We start from the raw sequence: 20,322 nt of genomic DNA, 5'->3' as shown, positions 1-20,322 counted from the left end.
TTGTGTTTCCTAGTAAACCCATTTTTATTGGAAATCGTATTACCAACGTTGGCTTGTGCTTGCTATGTGTGTGAAGTGAAGAGAGATATAAGGCGTCATCTATTTATGATGTTCACAATAATAATCATTAAAAAAGTTTTACAAAACCCACGTTTTCTGAATGAACTAAAAAGTAGAAAATAAATGCTATACATCACAATAATGCAAGCGATCACTCTACTATAAGCGATGAAAAACGTGGGGCGCCGAAGTAAAAGTTATATTACTATTGATTAGATAATACTATTGACTTTTATTAGGGAGCTTGTAGAGAGTCAACAGTATTAGAAACTGTAAGAAAATCACGGCGTCCCACGTTTTTGATCGCTTATAGTAGAGTGATCGCTTGCATTATTGTGATGTATAGCATTTATTTTCTACTTTTTAGTTCATTCAGAAAACGTGTTTTTTTTTTAAACTTTTTTAATGATTATTATTTTCTATTTTTTTAGTCTTTGTCTGTTTGTTTGCATTAAAATCTTGCTATCGATTTATCTTTTCACTTTTTTGGGGTAAACGAAGACAATTCGTAAAAAAACACGTTGTGTGAATACGTTACTGACTAGAACACATAGATTTGAACCCGTGTCGAGTGGAATAGCAATCGTGTGCCCAACCACTCGACCATATCGTCTCCCCCATTCTGGCCACCAGTTGTTACGGTTGTTTGTACACAAACACCGCGTGAACACTACTCAGTAAGCAAAGAGGGAGAGTACCGAACCTTGTTTTCATCAAATTACAGTTACTGGGTTATGTCCCCTTTTCCCCACGTTTTTACTACAATTATATAGCGGTCTAAAATGCTCAATAAAATGTTTCCATGGATCAATTTAGTAATAATAACAATTGAATATTCTATGGTCATCGGAAACAAAGCTTCCCTGAAAATTTCAGCGCGCTAGCTAACTGGGAAGTGCCCGAAATATCGATCGCAAGATTTGATTGGAGAACCAAACAAACAGACGCGAAAGCAAGTTAAAGAAAACGTGGGAAAAATCGACTGATGTGGGCGCGTTTGAAATGGGGAGGGGGGTTCGGGTCGATATGGACGTCCCATGTTGAATTTAACTTTAAGGTATTAACTCTAAGAAAATAAAATTAAAAAAAAACTGCTTATGTACGAATTAGATCGGCAGTTCTTGTGTTCAAGAAACACCAACTCAACGGATGAATAAACGTATCAGATGTGTATATTTCCCACCTAAGAAAAAAATAATTGAAACATAAGTTTTAGAAGCCAAGAGCTTCACGGGGGATGGCGGGGAGTAGGCGTCGGGGCAGGCAGACTTAATAGAGTCCTTGCATATGACGTCACGTCCGTTCTTCGTTTTTTTTAAAACATCCGCCATCGCGGTGTACAGGTCCGTATTCAAAATGGCGATCTGTGCTGTGGAAGGTTGATACTCGAAGTGGCAGATCTAAAGGGATTCCTTTATTTCGACTGCCAATGGTTAAATTAAATAGGCCTATTTATCGAAGTGGTTTTAGTGAAGCAGAGGCAAATAAAGTTAGGGACAGTAAACAATAAACTTCATTTCAATTAACAAAGCAACTGTTAATAAAACAAATATGCTCGGACTTCATAAATATTAATAGCAATTGACCAAATTCAAAAGTAATAATAAAATTTAAGTGGAATATTTATTTAATATTTAGATCTAGAATTCAGCTCTAAATATAATCATGTTGTAAACGAAACTAAATCTAGATATAGGGTGACTGGCTACGCTAGGTAGACATAGAATCTAGAATCTACTTATTTAATTAAATTTAATGAGCCTACAAAATTAATAAAATTTAATTAGGCCTGCAAAATGTTGACCTATATTCGATTCATAATACACCGATAATTAACAAATAAAAAATAGGCCTAATAATAAAAAAAGATCTAGAATCTAGCTGTAGATTCTAATCATTTTATTTATCAAACGAAATTATCAGAAATTGAAATAGATTGTATGACTGGACTTAGATCTAGAATCTGCTACTTAAGTTAAATTTTAAAAGTAATTGATATTTTTGTTGTAGAAGGCTTTAATAAATTGCTTAGGACTACCTACTATGTGTTTAATTACAGTACTATGTATCTGATACTGGACTGAGTTTAGATAAATTTAGGAGCAGATCAGTGGTACTAGTTTCACCTTTGTTTCCCTGCTGGGCCCTGAGGGTAATAAATTAAATAAGAAATGTTATCTCTGGTTGGCTGAAATCTAAGAGCAGCAATCCGTGTTACCTAAAAAGAGATCACGTTTTATGATGGGTTAGAAACGGTTGGGGGCTGGGTGTAAAGTAGCATGGCGGTAAGAAATTTTGAGGGGAGGGAAGTGGTACTGATTCCTCTTTGGTCTCCACCCTGCTCGACCATGGTCGTAAATTACATAACATACCATCCCTACTGCGCTGAGAACCAGTGGCGGAACTAGAAAAAAAAAGGGCCACCCCGCAAAAAAATGTTTGAGCCCCCATATATATAAATATATTATTAATGTTAAATACATTTCCATTTTATACTATGTCCTTCTTTAGTATATATTTTAAGAAAAATAATTAAGAAAAGTAATTGCTTTTTAATTATATAGTACAAATCTATTAAAAGGAGCTTATGACACCCCTACTTGACTATTTAAAAAAAGGGAAATAAGTCATGGAAGTGGTTTAAACGTTTGCCTATCTTTCACAATGGTTTAAACTTATAAACAAAGGGGAAAAGTGTAATTATACAAGAGCCTGGGATATAGAATAAGGATAATCCAACCGCAGCTACAGTATTCTTTTAACTAAACAACCACCAAGTCAAAAATGAAGGAAAATTAAGTTTTTTAACTATTAAAAAAATTTGATTATGGTCGGATGTGGGCCCCTAAACTGCGTCCCCCCCCCCTCCCCCGAATTGCGGGGTCTGGTGGCACTGTAGTTCCGCCCCTGCTGAGAACAGTAATCCATGTTACCTATAAAGATGTTTTATGGTGGGCTAGAAACAGGTGGGGGCTGAGTAGGTTAGACATTATAAGGGGGAAGCTTCGGTATATTGTGTCGGATCACTTCCCTGCTAGACCATGAGGGTCATAAATTAAATAACGTGCTGAGATTAGCAGTGTTTACCTCAGAAATAGATAAGGAGTTTTATTGGGGGGTTTTAAGGGGTTAAGTGGTCTCACGTTTGTTACTGTGGCGTAGATCTACCAGATCTATTGCTACTAAATCTTGTACTTAAATGGAGAATCTAGAATTTATACTAACTAGATCTAGATTTAAATCTATATTACTGCATTTTATTTTAGGTCGGGTGTCACCGGATGCGTAAACGTATGGTGTAGTGCATTGAAATGCATTTAAGTTTAACTAGTTACGTTTCCAAATACACATCTGCCTGAGGCAAACACTAGCACTACAATCCAAGGAGAAGCTGATATAAGCAAGGGCGCTCGAAGGTCGGCGTGTAACCCGTTGCGGTTAAACTAGAGGTGTCACCCCACCCCTTCCAAGAATTTAGTATTTTCAGTTAGGTGTCACCACTCTTGCGTATTATTGTATTATATTAACTGGGTGAATGTTTGGAATATGCGGTATGACATATTTATATGGTCTCACCAAGCGTGTGGCTAATATAAAACATAAGCAAATTATGAAAATTTCGAAGTTCATTTAATAAGTGATGGAGTATTAAAAATGTAAATATATCAACGTTATAAAATGTGTAGAGTTATTTAAACCTACCATGTATCCTTGACTGAAAAATGTACACCAGTGGACTCAAGGTCTTTGTGTACATTCAAACTTTTTTCTTGTGTGTCCTCAAGCTGCCGTCATCAGGCGACAAACTTCGATTTTCCCGAAAATACTTTTTTCTAAGAAATGAAGGTTTGTAGGTCAATATTATTATCTTCACGAAGGTGTGTTGAAAGATGGTAATAATGGAGAGGAAATCAATTTATATTGAATTTAAAGAGTTGAGAATGGGATGCTCTTTATGAAAAAAAAATTAGTAAATAAAAATAAAACAGTGCCCTGCCCATTTTATTTGATTAATTACTGCTGAAAATGTAATATATTGATGAATTATAAATCACGTAGCTATATGTTTGTAACTTTGTGGACACACACACATATATATAATTTTAAACAAGTCTCGCTTTTTGTGACGATGTGTGACGGAGGGGAGGTAAAAATAGTGACGTCAACCCCCCCCCCCCAGACTTTCGATTTGCGCCCCCTTCAAACTTTCAATTTGTTTTTTAAAACCCATTTTGGCGCCCGGGGACATATGTTCCCCCCCTCCTCCTCGCTACGCCTCTGGAGAATAAAGACTACAGACGACTGTGTTTCTTAGTAAACCCATTTTATTGGAAATCGTATAGATCGTTTTAAAAATCTAATCTGTGCCCCAAAGGTAGAGTGCGGGGGTGGGGGGGGGCGCACTGGGTGACCCATCTAAGGGGTGACACCAAGGCAAAATATAGCCAAATATATACAGAAAAAAACGATAATTCCAGTTCAATAATGAGTGAGTTAAATACTCTTTGAAAGCAAAGTTGATAAATCCCGACAAGGGTGGGGATGGGTGACATTTCTAAATCCAGTTGTATTTATAATCGACTATAGATAAAAGTTAGTTTTATTTGAGCACAGTTTACAGTTTAAAGCTACCACCCGGGGGAGGGGGGGGGGTGAGTTACATCAACTAAATGTTGCAAAATTTGCCTGAGGAAAACGGTTTGGTTGAGAATCATAATAATATACGTGTCCATGCCTGTGGTGGGGGGTGGCACATTTTATAATTAATAACTGCTAGAGTTGAGTATGTAGATTAATAAATTATATTAAATTAATAATTCTATTTGCACAAAATTGACGCCATTCAACAAAAAGTTAGGGAGGGGTGACACAAAATACACGGTCCACTGAAGTGGATTAGGGCGAAACCACATAGAAAATGTACAAATATACACACCCATCATTCGATTTAGCAAATTATTATACAACAACCCACAGGTGTGTATGTTACTCATTCTCTTATACATTAAAAAAAAGAGGACGAAGTTCAGTCAAAAGCTTAGCTTAAAAAAAATTAAATACATCCAGAAATAAACCGGGAGTGATCTCCCCTAAACTTTCTCGAATATTCTTATATAAAACCACAGGGGATGGGAACTCGGGCTATAGACATGATTTTTAATCCATTTTAAATACTTAAAGTTTTAAAAATAGAATAAAATCTCGTAGACAAAAGAATTGCACACCAAGTGAACGTCAAATAAAAAAGTGCATAATAGTGCGCAATATTATTAGTACTTTAAAAATTTACATTAGTTTTTTGAGAAATCGGAAGTAGCGTAAATTACTACTTTCGGTCAACGGAAATAACTCAAAATTTAACAAAAGGTAGAAAATTAGATCTTCTACTCACATGTTAAATTTCATTTATCTATCTGAAATAGTACTCAAGTTATAGGCTTTTGAAAAATTCAAAGTAGAAAAAGTACCACTTCCGGTTATCGGAAATCGCTCAAAAGTTTATACGGATTTACGATTTTGATAAAATACTTATATATGAAATGTCATCAACCTAGCTGTAACGGTACTCAAGTTATCGTGTTTACACACGGACAGACAGACAGACAGACACACAGACATACGGACAGAATTGCAAAGCCCAGTTTTTCAGACTGGATTACGTATAAAACCTCTTAATTTTGATAAATCTGGATTGATAATTTTTGCCCGATTAAAATAAGTCCTCTATACTTCGGATGTGATGAAGGACTGAGGTGTAATACGGTGAAAATTGTTAAAATTTCAAGTGATTTTTTAGCACGATTACAATACATTCTCTATACTTGGTATATACGAGAAAGTAAAAAAAGATATTTGAATACATATACACATGTGTATATGGAATATATATATATTTATTTCGGGGGGGGGGAGGTGACACCCGACCTTGTACGCAGAGGCGTAGCGGGGGGGGGGGGCATATGTCCCCGGGCGCCGACCCCGGGTATATGAGGCTCAATGGTTGGGGACAGCGACCCATCTAGGAGAGAAAATTCCAAAAACAAACAACTACTGCAGTGTAGTTGTTCTTGGTTGGATAAAGGCTGTGGGTGCAAATCCGAAAAGAAAAGCAGGCTGAAATCGGAGTCAACGGCGCATAACAAGTTGACACTCAAAGTTGACATCACATTTTTACAGATTTCGTTCAAATGCCAATAAAATATAGATATTTAAGAGATTACCTGTATTGAACCTATTATAGCGACTCTAATGTTTAGGCTTCGGCCTATATATACAAATTAAAATTCTAGATCTACATACGATAGAAAATTCAACTGAAAAGTTTGTTTTAGATAAAATATTTTAAAGATAGAAACAAATTGTTGTTTTATTTTCTATTCATAGAAATAGAAGCTACTATTTATACTATAGCATAATCTAGAACTAGAAGCAGAGTTTCTTCCAGGCATCTCTTCTGGGGGGGGTGGGGGGCGAACGAAATGAAATTTATATAATTTATATAGAAAATATATACTTTTAACAGTGTCCGCCCCGCCCCCCCCCCCCCCGAAGAAAGTCTACCGCCCCCCTGAAAATTTCAAGTGCCCCCCCCCCCTCCCCCGGAGCAAAAAGTCTGGAAGAAACACTGACTAGAAGCAATATAGAGCCAAATTATTTTTTTTTTAACTTGCATCAAATTATTTTTTTAATACTTGATTTGTTTTAGGCATTTATGTTGTTTTTACAAACGAAATGTCTTCCTTGCAACAGAACGCAGGGCTTCAAAATCTTATGCAGTATGGATGGAGTTAGTGTCTTTATTTATTAGTTTACAGTACTCTTACGCGTTATGTGCATTTTATTTTTAATGTTTATTAAATTTATGCACAGATTATTCCTTTACTCGATACGTTGAAAAATGTTCTTGCTGGTAAAGATCAGTGTTTCTTCCAGACTTTTTTCTCCGGGGGGCACTTGAAATTTTCGGGGGGGGGGGGGGGGGGGGCGGTAGACTTTCTTCGGGGGGGGGGGGGGGGGCAGACACTGTTAAAAGTAGATATTTTCTATATAAATTATATAAATTTCATTTCGTTCGGGGCGGGGGGGGGGGGGGGGGCGGTAAAAAAATTTCGGGGGGGGGGGGGGGGGGCTTCGCCCCCCGAAGAGATGCCTGGAAGAAACTCTGGTAAAGATCTTGAGGAACTTGAATATACAACTGAGTGTTTGAAAGAGATGAGTAAAAATAGAGAAGCTAGCCAAAAAATTATTACCAGTCAAGATTTAACTGACCGCTTGGTAATGCTGGATAACTCTGGAAACCGCAGTATTTCGGAAAATCAGCAGGAGTGTCAATTTGGGTCTAGAACCCTCTGCTTCCCCCATTGGTTCCAGTATGACAACTGTCTGGTGCGATTTTACACATAGCATTGATACTGCTCGTGTTTTTTTCTCTGCAGAGTTTTCAGTATCAGTATCGTGAATGTCATAAAACTGCAATTCTATGCACTAAAAATAATTTTAAGTAATATGTATATATTAACGTTAGACAAATACAAACACACACATATATAAATATATATATAGTTATATATATGTATGTTATGTTATATATATATTTTCTATTACATATGTAATAAATTATATATGTATAGATATATTTTGTTGTCAGGAAGTATGTAAACATGAGGCAATAATTCTTCGAAAAGCTAAACAAAGGCGGATCATTCAATTTTACGGATTTGAAAAAAAGAAAGATGAATTTTTAATTTTCTTGGAGTATCTCAAACGTGTAATAGACTTATTTCTGTTGTTTATATATATAAATATATATTGTATAGTGCTTAGATTGTTTAGATATAATTAAGACATCAGTAATTATATCAGAATAAGTTGTAGGTGGTACTTTTTTTTTTGTTTTTTTTTTTTATCATTTGGAAAAAGTAGGTAGGCCAATTGCTTTTTTTAATGTTTAGTGGCTAAAAAACAATCTTGTTCTTATAATATTTACAGTGAGTTGTTTTAAATGAACTTTTAACAGGGAACTCTCGCATCTTTTGTCTCTTTGAAAGGAAATTTAGATGAGAAGATGACTCGTCATTTTACTATTCAAATTTTAGAAGGTGTCAATTACTTGCATCAAAAAGACATTTGCCATAGGGATATTAAAGGTAGATATAATTAATAACATGCATTATCTGGTGATTTATAAATGGGACTAACAATTATATGATTTTACGAGTGACCAAATGCTACTAAACTTTTAAATACTGACAGCAATTTAATTATAATCTTTCAATCAATATGTCAGGTAACAGCATCTTGATGGAAGATGACATGAATATTAAGTTAACAGATTTTGGAATTGCTGAATTTATTAATGGCAATGGAATGGTAACAGAGAAAGGAACAGTGCGTTATATGGCTCCAGAAGTGATGTATACGGAAGGCGGCAAGATTATAAAATACACTAGCAGGGCAGATATGGTATGAATGGGTTTTTATTGCATTTCTAGTGTGTAATTAGGAATTTCAATCTAAAAACTGGTTTTTAATTTTATCTTTCCTGTGGCATGATGATGTAGGCAACTTTTCAATTTATAATAATTTCTATTGTAAATACTGCTCCTTTCTCATTAATAACAGAAGCTTCATCATTGATGAAATTAAACATTGGTAATGCTCTTCACACAAAAAAAGTTCATTAGCACAGTAGGGATTAGCTTTATGGTTCACCATTCTCTCCTCTATTTTACTGTTTTAAAATTTTGTGTTTCAGCTGTGTGTGATTCCATGAATGTCATGTTTATTCAAGGGAGACCAGTGATAAATTCCAATTGTTTTATATTTATCTAAAGGAGTGTCGGCTGCACTGTGATGGAAATGTTGACAGGAAAACCACCCAACTCGTCACTTCCGACACCAAATGTTGTCTTCAGAACTGTTATGGGAGAGCCACCTCATTACCAGCTGTCTCCAGCATCATCAGTTAACTTACTGGAGTTTTTAGACAAGATTTTACACCTCCAGCATCATCAGTTAACTTACTGGAGTTTTTAGACAAGATTTTACACCTCCAGCAACATCAGTTAACTTACTGGAGTTTTTAGACAAGATTTTACACCACCAGCATCATCAGTTAACTTACTGGAGTTTTTAGACAAGATTTTACACCTCCAGCATCATCAGTTATCTTACTGGAGTTTTTAGACAAGATTTTACACCACCAGCATCATCAGTTAACTTACTGGAGTTTTTAGACAAGATTTTACACCTCCAGCATCATCAGTTAACTTACTGGAGTTTTTAGACAAGATTTTACACTTCCAGCATCATCAGTTAACTTACTGGAGTTTTTAGACAAGATTTTACACCACCAGCATCATCAGTTAACTTACTGGAGTTTTTAGACAAGATTTTACACCACCAGCATCATCAGTTAACTTACTGGAGTTTTTAGACAAGATTTTACACCACCAGCATCATCAGTTAACTTACTGGAGTTTTTAGACAAGATTTTACACCACCAGCATCATCAGTTAACTTACTGGAGTTTTTAGACAAGATTTTACACCACCAGCATCATCAGTTAACTTACTGGAGTTTTTAGACAAGATTTTACACCACCAGCATCATCATTTAACTTACTGGAGTTTTTAGACAAGATTTTACACCTCCAGCATCATCATTTAACTTACTGGAGTTTTTAGACAAGATTTTACACCACCAGCATCATCAGTTAACTTACTGGAGTTTTTAGACAAGATTTTACACCTCCAGCATCATCAGTTATCTTACTGGAGTTTTTAGACAAGATTTTACACCTCCAGCATCATCATTTAACTTACTGGAGTTTTTAGACAAGATTTTACACCACCAGCATCATCAGTTAACTTACTGGAGTTTTTAGACAAGATTTTACACCACCAGCATCATCAGTTAACTTACTGGAGTTTTTAGACAAGATTTTACACCTCCAGCATCATCATTTAACTTACTGGAGTTTTTAGACAAGATTTTACACCACCAGCATCATCAGTTAACTTACTGGAGTTTTTAGACAAGATTTTACACCACCAGCATCATCAGTTAACTTACTGGAGTTTTTAGACAAGATTTTACACCACCAGCATCATCAGTTAACTTACTGGAGTTTTTAGACAAGATTTTACACCACCAGCATCATCAGTTAACTTACTGGAGTTTTTAGACAAGATTTTACACCTCCAGCATCATCAGTTAACTTACTGGAGTTTTTAGACAAGATTTTACACCACCAGCATCATCAGTTATCTTACTGGAGTTTTTAGACAAGATTTTACACCTCCAGCATCATCATTTAACTTACTGGAGTTTTTAGACAAGATTTTACACCACCAGCATCATCAGTTAACTTACTGGAGTTTTTAGACAAGATTTTACACCACCAGCATCATCAGTTAACTTACTGGAGTTTTTAGACAAGATTTTACACCTCCAGCATCATCATTTAACTTACTGGAGTTTTTAGACAAGATTTTACACCACCAGCATCATCAGTTAACTTACTGGAGTTTTTAGACAAGATTTTTACACCGGCATGCGAATCAGAGACCATCAGTTGATTGGTTGTTGAAACATGATCCGTTTATTGTTGGAGAACACTTGACCAATGAAAATGAGTGAAGAATAATTTATTTATATTAACTGTTTTAATTTAGAACTAGAATTCCAGTTATCGAGCCTATTTAATAACTTTTGGAAAACTGTACCTGTTTACAAACTTGTTACTACTGTGTGAATTTTATATGTATTACTTATATTATTAATTATATTTGTAAATGTGTTATTTTCTTGGTTAAATTTTGTAAATAATGCACATTATATTGTAATTGTTAGCTTACATTTTGGTAGTCAGGTATATCTTTTACATAGATTATTTTAATTTTAAGGGTGAAGTTGCCAAGTTAACATTTAAGCAATATTTATTTTCTAATGCAGCTTGTGGCAACTGTTGTAATGCATGAAAGGAATTGTCTTCTGTTAACAGCTATACATTGACATTTCTATACATTGACAATCAGTACATTGTGCTTGGCAGATATTCTTTTGTAGTTCAAACATATCCAAGCTGGTTGAAACCAAATATTGTGGGGGTGGGGGAAGTAGCACTATACACTTTGTAATGAAACGTTTTTGTAGTCCTATTACTTAAATTGTGATCAATCAAATCAATTAACTGATTTTTCACTAAGGTGGTGTCATTCTAACCCCAATGTTTAAGTTTCTCAATGTAAAATTTGCAACATTTAAAATTTCTAGTTGACACCTCCACCAACCACAAGTAAGACTGCACTATTCGAAAAATAATTCCCTGGAATTCCAGGTCTAATGACTCAACAGTATGAGATGTATTTTGTTAACACTTATTTAAGTAACTATTATTTTTTATCAGTGTGTTGTTTTTTTTTAAATTTTATTACAAATCAGACTTTTTAAAATTATTTTTTATAATCATATATTATGAGTAATAAATAGCTTTTATTTCTATAAAGAATGAGTTGTGGAAGTTTTCCTTTTGTCTCATGTCCAATTTCAAGAGAAGCTGTGATGATTAGTTTCTCATTTGTTTGTCAAATGAGTTAATTTTTTTTTACATCTATAAAATTATTGGAAAAAGTTTTTTTGGAGTAAGTATCTATTATATAAAGCAGATGGCCTGCAGCTAGATAAAAGGGTTGTTAATAATTAGTGTAGTGTTTTGTAAAATATTTTAAATAATAAAACTAAAACTACTACTTTAAGCTGTGGTTTTTTTTTTTAAAATAGAGCCTTACTGTAATCTAATGTTAAAAAAGTGATGCATCACCAAGCTTAAAACCTGATAACAGTATAAGTTGGTCAATTATGCACCTTACTGTGTTTATTTTCTCATGCTTTGTTTAACCCAGAAAACAATAATTGATGTACTAAAGAACTATACTACGAATAAAAATATTGCAAACATATTCTTTTAACTTTTTATTTAATCAACTCAATAAGAAAGCACTTTAATTGTTACATCTTTCCTAAATGCTTGAAATACTGCTAATGACTGTTGGTTCCTGTTGATGTTAACTCCAAAACTGCAGGCATGGTAGATTTGTTGTAAGCTTTATGAAGAGGTGTAGAGAGAGGGCCCAGTTTTTTGTGACACTTTTACTTGACTTGGATGCTGCTGAAAAAAAACAAGTAAAAAGTATATTTATTTGTATAGACAGTTTTTTTAAGTGAGTGGCCGGAGTGTCCATTTTCTATAGGCGAATGGATTGTTTCGTTTCCTGTTGTAAACTGCTTGTGGTTTTTGTTAAGTGGTCCAGAATTATTGTGCCACTGTTTGGCTGTTTATGTCTGTCTACTGCTAGTCTGTGTATATTTTTGTTTATATTGTTAATATTTATATAAAAACCCTTCATTTCATATTGTAGCAATTTTGCTAGTAGTAAAATCCTAACTCAAACTAGATCTAGTCTAGAATCTTGTGGTTTTTGTTAAGTGGTCCAGAATTATTGTGCCACTGTTTGGCTGTTTATGTCTGTCTACTGCTAGTCTGTGTATATTTTTGTTTATATTGTTAATATTTATATAAAAACCCTTCATTTCATATTGTAGCAATTTTGCTAGTAGTAAAATCCTAACTCAAACTAGATCTAGTCTAGAATCTTTAGATATGTCTACATCCGTGATGGATTAGTGGGTCTACAGGTGGCCCAATACTTACTACTAAAAGAAATATACATGTATTTTTCTTCAAAGAACTATAGTGTCATAATATGTGATAGTGATAGTATTATTAACTCTGCATTATTAGTACCTAGATCTAGCAATAGTACATACACAAGAATCAAGTTACTTATATATACATATGTATAATTAATAGACAGTTTTAGTGGTGACAGTTTTTAATTTATATTTTAATAAAATGAACAAGGGCTCGGGCCGCAGAATTCTCTCTGAAAGGGAGCTGGCAGATTTCCTAGAACTAGAACTTCTAGAGGAGTGTGATGTTATTGAAGCAATATCAGATGATTTCTCTGATTCTTCTGAGCTTGAAGATGAAGTTGCAGTTCAGCAAGAACACATAGACAGTGGCACCGAGGAGAGTGAGGAATCTAATTCGGAGCCACAGGCTTCATCATCAACTCTACCGCCAATATATGGAAATGCTTTTACATCCGGCACCACTGCTAAAGTGACACACAAAAATGTTCTATGGAAAAAAGAAACAGCTCTTCACCAAGAAAGTTTGGACTTCAAAGGCTGCTCACTGCTTCCAGATTCAGTTACACAACTAAGACATCTTATGATTTTTTTAAGCATTTCATTGATGATGATTGTGTTAGCTTTATTTGTGAACAAACTAACCTTTACTGCACACAGAAGAATCCAAATAAATGTATGTTTTTTATGAAATGGGCATTAAACAGTTTATTTGGATTTTACAGTACACTTCTGTAATTTCATTACCTAGGACAAGGTGTTATTGGAGACCTGAATATTGGCATCAGTGAAAAAAGTAATTCTATGCCCATAAACAAGTTTGAAGGTATGCTACACTTCAATGACAATAATTTGATGCCGGATAAACGGCATCCTCAGCATGATAAATTATTCAAATTGAGACCAATCATAGACAAGCTGAATGACAAATTTTGTGCAGTGCCCAAGGAACCGCGTGTATGAACAGATATGTGCAACTAAAGCAAGGCACTATCTAAAACAATATCTGTTGTTAAAGCCCAATAAGTGGGGCTTCAAGCGCTTTGTTTTAGTTTTATGAGGCTTTGCCTATAGCTTTGAAATTTATTCAGGCCCTACAAATTATTTAACAAAAAGAAATGATGATGAGCCAGAATTAGGTGCCAGTGCAAATGTGTGTCTCTCTCAAGGGTTGTTGATAAATTCCAAAATGTTTAACTCTAATGTGATAATCACTATATGTCACTGCCACTGGTAGTTCATATGGCAAAACAAGGGATATATCGATTTTCTTTTTTGGACATAACTCAAACGCAAATGTGGTCTGACACACACCCTCACTACAATAAAGATGGATATTATAATTTGACACGAAAACAACAATACATAATCTTTCGACTTAGAACAGGCCATAACAGACTAAATCAATACATGCATAAAAAACTATAAAAATTGGGTGTGGCGAAATATGCCCTTGTGGCAAGGCCCCGGAAAATACGGAGCACGTCCTTCAGGAATGTTCTTTATTATAGCCAGGCGCAAGTCAGACACTGGCCCCTGCTCACCCCACTCAGGGAAAAATTATATGGGGCACCTGCTGATCTGGAGACCACAGTCCGGTTTATTCACGAAGTTGGACTTGTCTAAATCCTCCACCATATTCTCAATTACGAACGAAGAAGAAGAAGAATAGCACTGGTCACTTTATCTGAGCGATGTATGTGAAGTTATTTCCGTTTGAACGGCCGCGCCACATTGTGAATTTTTCATACTTGTGGATTTTGGCTTCTTTTATCTTACTATTTTAAGTCTTGGGAAAAAAGGCCTCCCGTCAATTGGAACAGTGCAGAAAAATTGCTTGAAAGGCTGCGTGTTCAGCACAGACTTAGAAATGAGAAAGAAAGGAAGGGGTACACACGAGGAGAAAACTGCCGTTGTAGAAGATGTAGAAATCAAGGCAGTAAAATGGTTTGACAACAGATGTGTAATATTGCAAGTATCTTTGCCAGTGCACAACCAACTTCAATTATTAAAAGATGGGACAGGAAATTGAAACAAAATGTTGTCATTGAATGCCCCAACATTATCAAGCTGTACAACAAGTTTATGGGTGGCATAGATGCCCTTGATGCACTCATTGCTTACTACAGAATACACATAAAATCTAAAAAGTACTACTACAGATTGTTTCCATTCTGTTGATATGGTAATTGTCAACAGTTGGCTATTATATAGACGGGACTGTGATTTATTGGGTATTGTTCTGCAAAAACAAAATGGTTTGCTTTCTTTCAGATCTTCCATTGAGCATGCGCTTTGCATGCAAGGCAAAGACATGTCAAAAAAGAAAAGGGGGAGGCCATCATTTGACCTTGAGAGGGAATTTGAAAAAAAGAAACAGAGGACCAGCAAAGCCTATTCCTCTTCAGGAGGTTTGTTCTGATAACATGAGGCACTGGCCAGTAGTTGATTCTTCAAGGCAACAATGCAAACTCCCAAACTGTAGAGGTCAAAGTGATTATTCATCGACCTGTATGTTAATTTGTTGCTTGTATTATGTCACATAAATTCAGTAACCATTTGATATAATAAACACAGCAAAAAACTTTTTTTGCTAACTTCTAAATATATTCAGGCATGAAGGGGTTAATCATATGATTTTAACTTAATTTGTTATGTGCAGATGCAACCATACAGCGGAGGGAGAAGGGTGCTTGAACTTAGCTTACAATCACAAGCTAAGAAGAATAATGTCACTTCATACAAGACAAGAGACCAGACTCTCTCAATTGATCAGCCTTCCACTATACCAGACCAGCCTCTCTCAAAAGACCATTTTGAGAGGAGGAGGGAGAAGGCTGCTTGAACTTAGCTTACAATCACAAGCTAAGAAGAATAATGTCACTTCATACAAGACAAGAGACCAGACTCTCTCAATTGATCAGCCTTCCACTATAACAGACCAGCCTCTCTCAAAAGACCATTTTGAGCTTTCAAGCGGCCAACCTGACAAGTCGGGGTACGACAATAATTTGTAGATTCTTAACATTTCTACATCAAGACTTATTCACATTCCTGAAGGTATAGATTTATCGTTTACATTAAATGATGATAGTATGCTACAAAGTGACCTGCCTTCTTTAAGTATCCCTCAGAAATATGCTCAGTCTATCATGAACAAGAAGGAATTTTTTTAAAAAAAAAACAGCAATAAAATTATCATTAGTTCTCTATTTACTTTTAACAAAATTAGCTGTCATTAAATATATAGTATTATTTAAATAGGCTGACCTATTTTATAAAATATTTTCTAAAACATACGAATTTTTTAAATTGCATATTTGTTTTTACTTAAGTGAGAACTGGGATTAAGAATGGTTTTTTACATGACCAGCACTGTGACAAAGGATGTAAAAAACATCTTTTAGGTTATAGCGGTGGTACCTTTATTGGATTGACCACTAAATATTTCCCTAGGAAATTTTTTTTTTTCGAGATGTTAGCAATGTATTTATAGCAGGAATATATTTATACAGTACACCATTTTTAAAAACTTACATTGTTTGCTTTTAACCATTTATTCTAGCTGGTATCCATGGCAAATTATTTCCTGTACAGTAGACATGGCATCTATTTGAATGGCCTCGTACACGGCTGCTAGCTTGTGATAAGGCTGATAGTCATTTATTTGAGGACTGAAAACAGGGCATGCAACTCAGTAAATCAGCAAAAGAATATTTTCTCATAAATATAACACACTAACCTCCCTAACATAATGGATGGGACAGCATGAGCAGATGGTAGACCATAGCCTACAGTTCAGTTTTATTCCACCCCTGCTCTGGTAGGTACCTAACATTGGTTAGGGAAGCTAAATGCAGCTGGGAATAGAGCTGATTAAACTATTCTATGCGGAGGCAGCAGGTGAAATCTACTTCATCTGTCTTTATCAAATGTCAAGTCCAATTCTATAGTTTGTTAACCATAGCTACAGCCCTGGGCTCCTTAGGGGCTCAACAGGATTAAGTCAACAAAGCAATGCATATTGTTATCTTCGTGTGTTTAGAAAACTACTTATTTGCAAATTGCTTCACTTCTGTTGGGAAGTGCTTTTTAACTAACAATATTTGAAATTGTAACCATCCAAAGTGGAATCACTAATACTAATAAGTTTTAACAGCAGCGTAAACTAATACACATATGTACGTGTGTATGAATTACCAACATCTGTGATCTTTCATAAGGCAACAACAGCTGAGCTCTTAATGCAGACTTTCAGCTCTTCCTGCTTCTCATTCTTGCCTGACTGAGTGGGCTTTTACTTTGGTGGAGCATGTCACCAAAAAGATCTAGTCCATGTATAAAAAGAAAATTAAGTCTTTGATTTTTAAAAAAAATTTAAATGTTGGCTCAGGAACTGCATTTATTTTTATAAAATAATGAGGACATGGAGTATAGCCGTTCATTCTAGAACAAATGCCATTCTTACCATTCTGACCAAGAAGTGTTAATTATTATTCAAGAAGATCCACAAGAATCTGACGATGAAAGGTTTACTGATGACCAAGAGATATAGAATAATTTATCTTCAAAATTTTACTGATAATGAAACTGTCCAAGAATCAAAGATGGCAGATGTTTTCTTAGTTTTAGATGCAGTATTTTGAAATAAAAATGTTTAAAGTTGTCAGATGTTACATGTTTATGAGTTGCTAATAGCAGTGTACACCTGAAAAGTAGCCTACAGAACAGGTGCATACAAGAGGGAACCTGTGATGATTATAAGAATATACCTTTTTGTCTGGCAAAGTGCCATGGCGAATAATTCAACACCGCCATCTTACAAAAACAGGAGCTCATCATTCATCTCGGAACATGTTGCCAAAATTGTCCCAGATGTTTATGAGCGACTGACCACAGATGCCTTATTGAGCAGATGCATGATAGGTTTATCCCAAAACCCAAACGAAAGTCTCCATGCATGCATCTGGGCACGTTGCCCTAAGCACATCTTTGTTGGAAAAAAACAGATTAGACATTGGCATTGGCAGTTGGTGAATTTAACCAGGGCAGCAAAAGCCTGCCTGCTTTCATGCACAGAATTGGCTGTACCTACAACAGTATTTCGCTGAAGAAAGGAGTAAGGAGGGATAAGAGATGAATTAGTGATGGTGAAAGAAAGTGTTCTCAAGAAAGAAAGGAGGAGGTCGCAGATTGCCCTTGCTACAGCCAAAGCCCAATAGGAACTCATTCAAGCTGAAGGACCATCCTATTCTGCTGGGGCTTTTTAATTTAATTAATTAATCTAGACTGTTAATCTAATAATTTTTTTTTTAATTTTACTTTAAACCTTTAAGGGCATTAGAAGAATTCTAAATTCTCCCAGGTTATGTAAAGAATCAAGAATAATTATGTCATGTTATGTCTCTGGAAAAAAACTTTATATTTGTTTACAGAGAATTGAGACCAATCATAGACAAGCTAAATGACAAATTTTCTGCAGTGCCCAAGGAACCGCATATGGCTGTGGATGAACAGATATTTTCTAAATCCTACTTCCTTGCTATGGCAGGATGAGAAATATGAGAAATAAGATGCTAACTCAAGTTTAGATTCAACAAATTGTTGCACAACTGAAGGCAAACAAACAGAAAATATTTTCTAGAGCAGTCAAAAAGAACTATGGTGGATTCAGGGTGCATCTTTAAGAACAGAATTCTTTAGCTGAATTCAGAAGAATCATTTAAAGAAAAGCTGTGAGACCTGGATATTCATTTATTGACAAGATTATTGGCAGTGATTATCTGGAAAGATTTCATGCCAAGCTCAAGTAATATAACAAACAAAAAGTAACAGAAAAAGTTTAAGAAAAAAGCAAGAGAAGCCTCCAATCCACTGTGTTAGGTCAGAAGAATTATAACAGATTACCTTTAAAGAAGATACAAGGCCTCATAAAAAAAAAACTGTTCAATGGAAAATAAAAAAAAGAACTAAATTGTGTGCCAAAACCGTAGATTTTCTAACCATACCTACATAATTTTAAAGGCGTTTCTAAAACAATGTATGTTGCAGAAAGTTTTTTTTTTATGGAAGGACCAATAAGTTAAAACATAGTGTCAAGATTTTTCACCTATTTTGTCACAAAGGATTTGTCAACTTAGATGTGGCCTGATGCTCACTACAAAAGATTGGAGCAGGGCTCTCAGAAAGACAGGATAAATGCAGAGATCATATGGGCATTAAAATGTGTGGATTCCCACTACTCACTTTTCCTCGCAATCAGAAGTGGCCATGTTTAAAAAAAATATCCCCTTCTTGTGATGTGAAAAATCTTGGAGAGACCAAGGCAATGTACCTGACATGCTTTGGTATTGCTGCATATTTTGCCTCACTTCTAGAAAAAAGAACCCATGACCAACCATTTGTTTTGCTTTTTGATAAATCCCTAAACAAGGAACTGCAGAAGAAACAGCTTGATGTACATGCTAGGTTGTGGGATGTAAACAAAGGTACCACTCGGTATATCTGGGACATTCCTGTTCCTTTGATGTTTTTGAAACATTTACAACTTAAGTTGAAGGGAAAGTTAGATTAAAAAATTTAGTACAGATTTCAATGGATGGCCCCAATGTCAATTGGGCAATCTTCAAGTGCTTGCAGGAGAAAGTTGTTAATGATTGTGGCAATAAATTAATTGACATTGGTTCATGTGGCTTGCACACCTGGCAAAACAGCTTTAGAGCAGCCATAGACTGCACAGGTTGGGGGTTGTCCATGACCCTAGCAGCATTACATTATTTGTTTAAAGATACACCAACTGGTAGGGAGGATTAAGAAAAAGTAACTGTTCATGTGTGGCTTTAGAGCAGCCATAGACAGCACAGGTTGGGGGGGGGGGGGGGTCATCCCAGACCCTAGCAGCATTACATTATTTGTTTAAAGATACGCCAGCTGGTAGGGAGGATTAGGAAAACTGTTCATGCGTGACTGACCAACTTGTGGTCTTTATCAGATATGAGGGCGGCATACAAGATGCTGGACCCTTTGCAAAAATGTGACCAAAATCATGTGATACTGCCTTTTACCCTATAGACAGCAGACGGCCGCTGTCTTTTTCTTAGAGTTGTATGCTGGCAAGGACTTCAATGAAACAACCAGGCGAGAACCAAAGAAAGCACACATTATTTTAAAATTCTGACAACTGAATGAAAGGAATAGTTTTGACATAATCAGCTGACTAAATAGATTAATGTCTGGAGAGGAGCTGAAGATGGTTACTGATCATATAGGCCACTCGCTAAACATACATTCTGACACATACAGGTTGCAGTCCTCAATATTAGGAAAGACTAAAGTTACAAGAGTGATGAAGTGCAGTGGGAAAATAATAAAATAATATTCTGCAGAGGTCTATTAACAAATACTCTGTCTTAGCAGACCATCAGAAATCCATGCAAGTAAGAATACTCTTGTCCCAGGAAACAAGATGAGGATATTGTTGCTTTCTAGGTCAGGAAATGTGTAGATTGCATGTCAAAGCTGATGTACCCGTAAAATTAACACTTGATT

General features: G+C 35.4%; 1 protein-coding gene and 1 long non-coding RNA gene across 2 annotated transcripts; one reads left to right on the top strand and one right to left on the bottom strand.

Annotated features, from left to right (window-relative positions):
* Positions 1-7,206: 7,206 nt before the first annotated feature.
* Positions 7,207-9,096, top strand: LOC131943981 (mitogen-activated protein kinase kinase kinase 2-like). The gene is made up of 4 exons (XM_059304406.1): positions 7,207-7,446; positions 8,078-8,207; positions 8,348-8,474; positions 8,895-9,096. The coding sequence occupies exons 1-4, from the start codon at positions 7,207-7,209 to the stop codon at positions 9,094-9,096; spliced, it is 699 nt and encodes a 232-aa protein (XP_059160389.1).
* A 2,920-nt stretch (positions 9,097-12,016) lies between these two features.
* Positions 12,017-17,632, bottom strand: LOC131943976 (uncharacterized). Its single transcript, XR_009386983.1, has 3 exons — positions 16,975-17,632; positions 16,312-16,448; positions 12,017-12,232 (listed from the first exon to the last, which is right to left on the bottom strand). It is a non-coding gene; the product is annotated as an uncharacterized LOC131943976 (long non-coding RNA).
* Positions 17,633-20,322: the final 2,690 nt, after the last annotated feature.

This window comes from Physella acuta, unplaced genomic scaffold, assembly GCF_028476545.2.
Source record: "Physella acuta isolate Inbredline_101_S28 unplaced genomic scaffold, ASM2847654v3 ptg000475l, whole genome shotgun sequence".
Classification (NCBI taxonomy): Eukaryota; Metazoa; Mollusca; class Gastropoda; family Physidae; genus Physella; species Physella acuta.
This window is presented reverse-complemented; position numbering and strand designations above follow the sequence as displayed.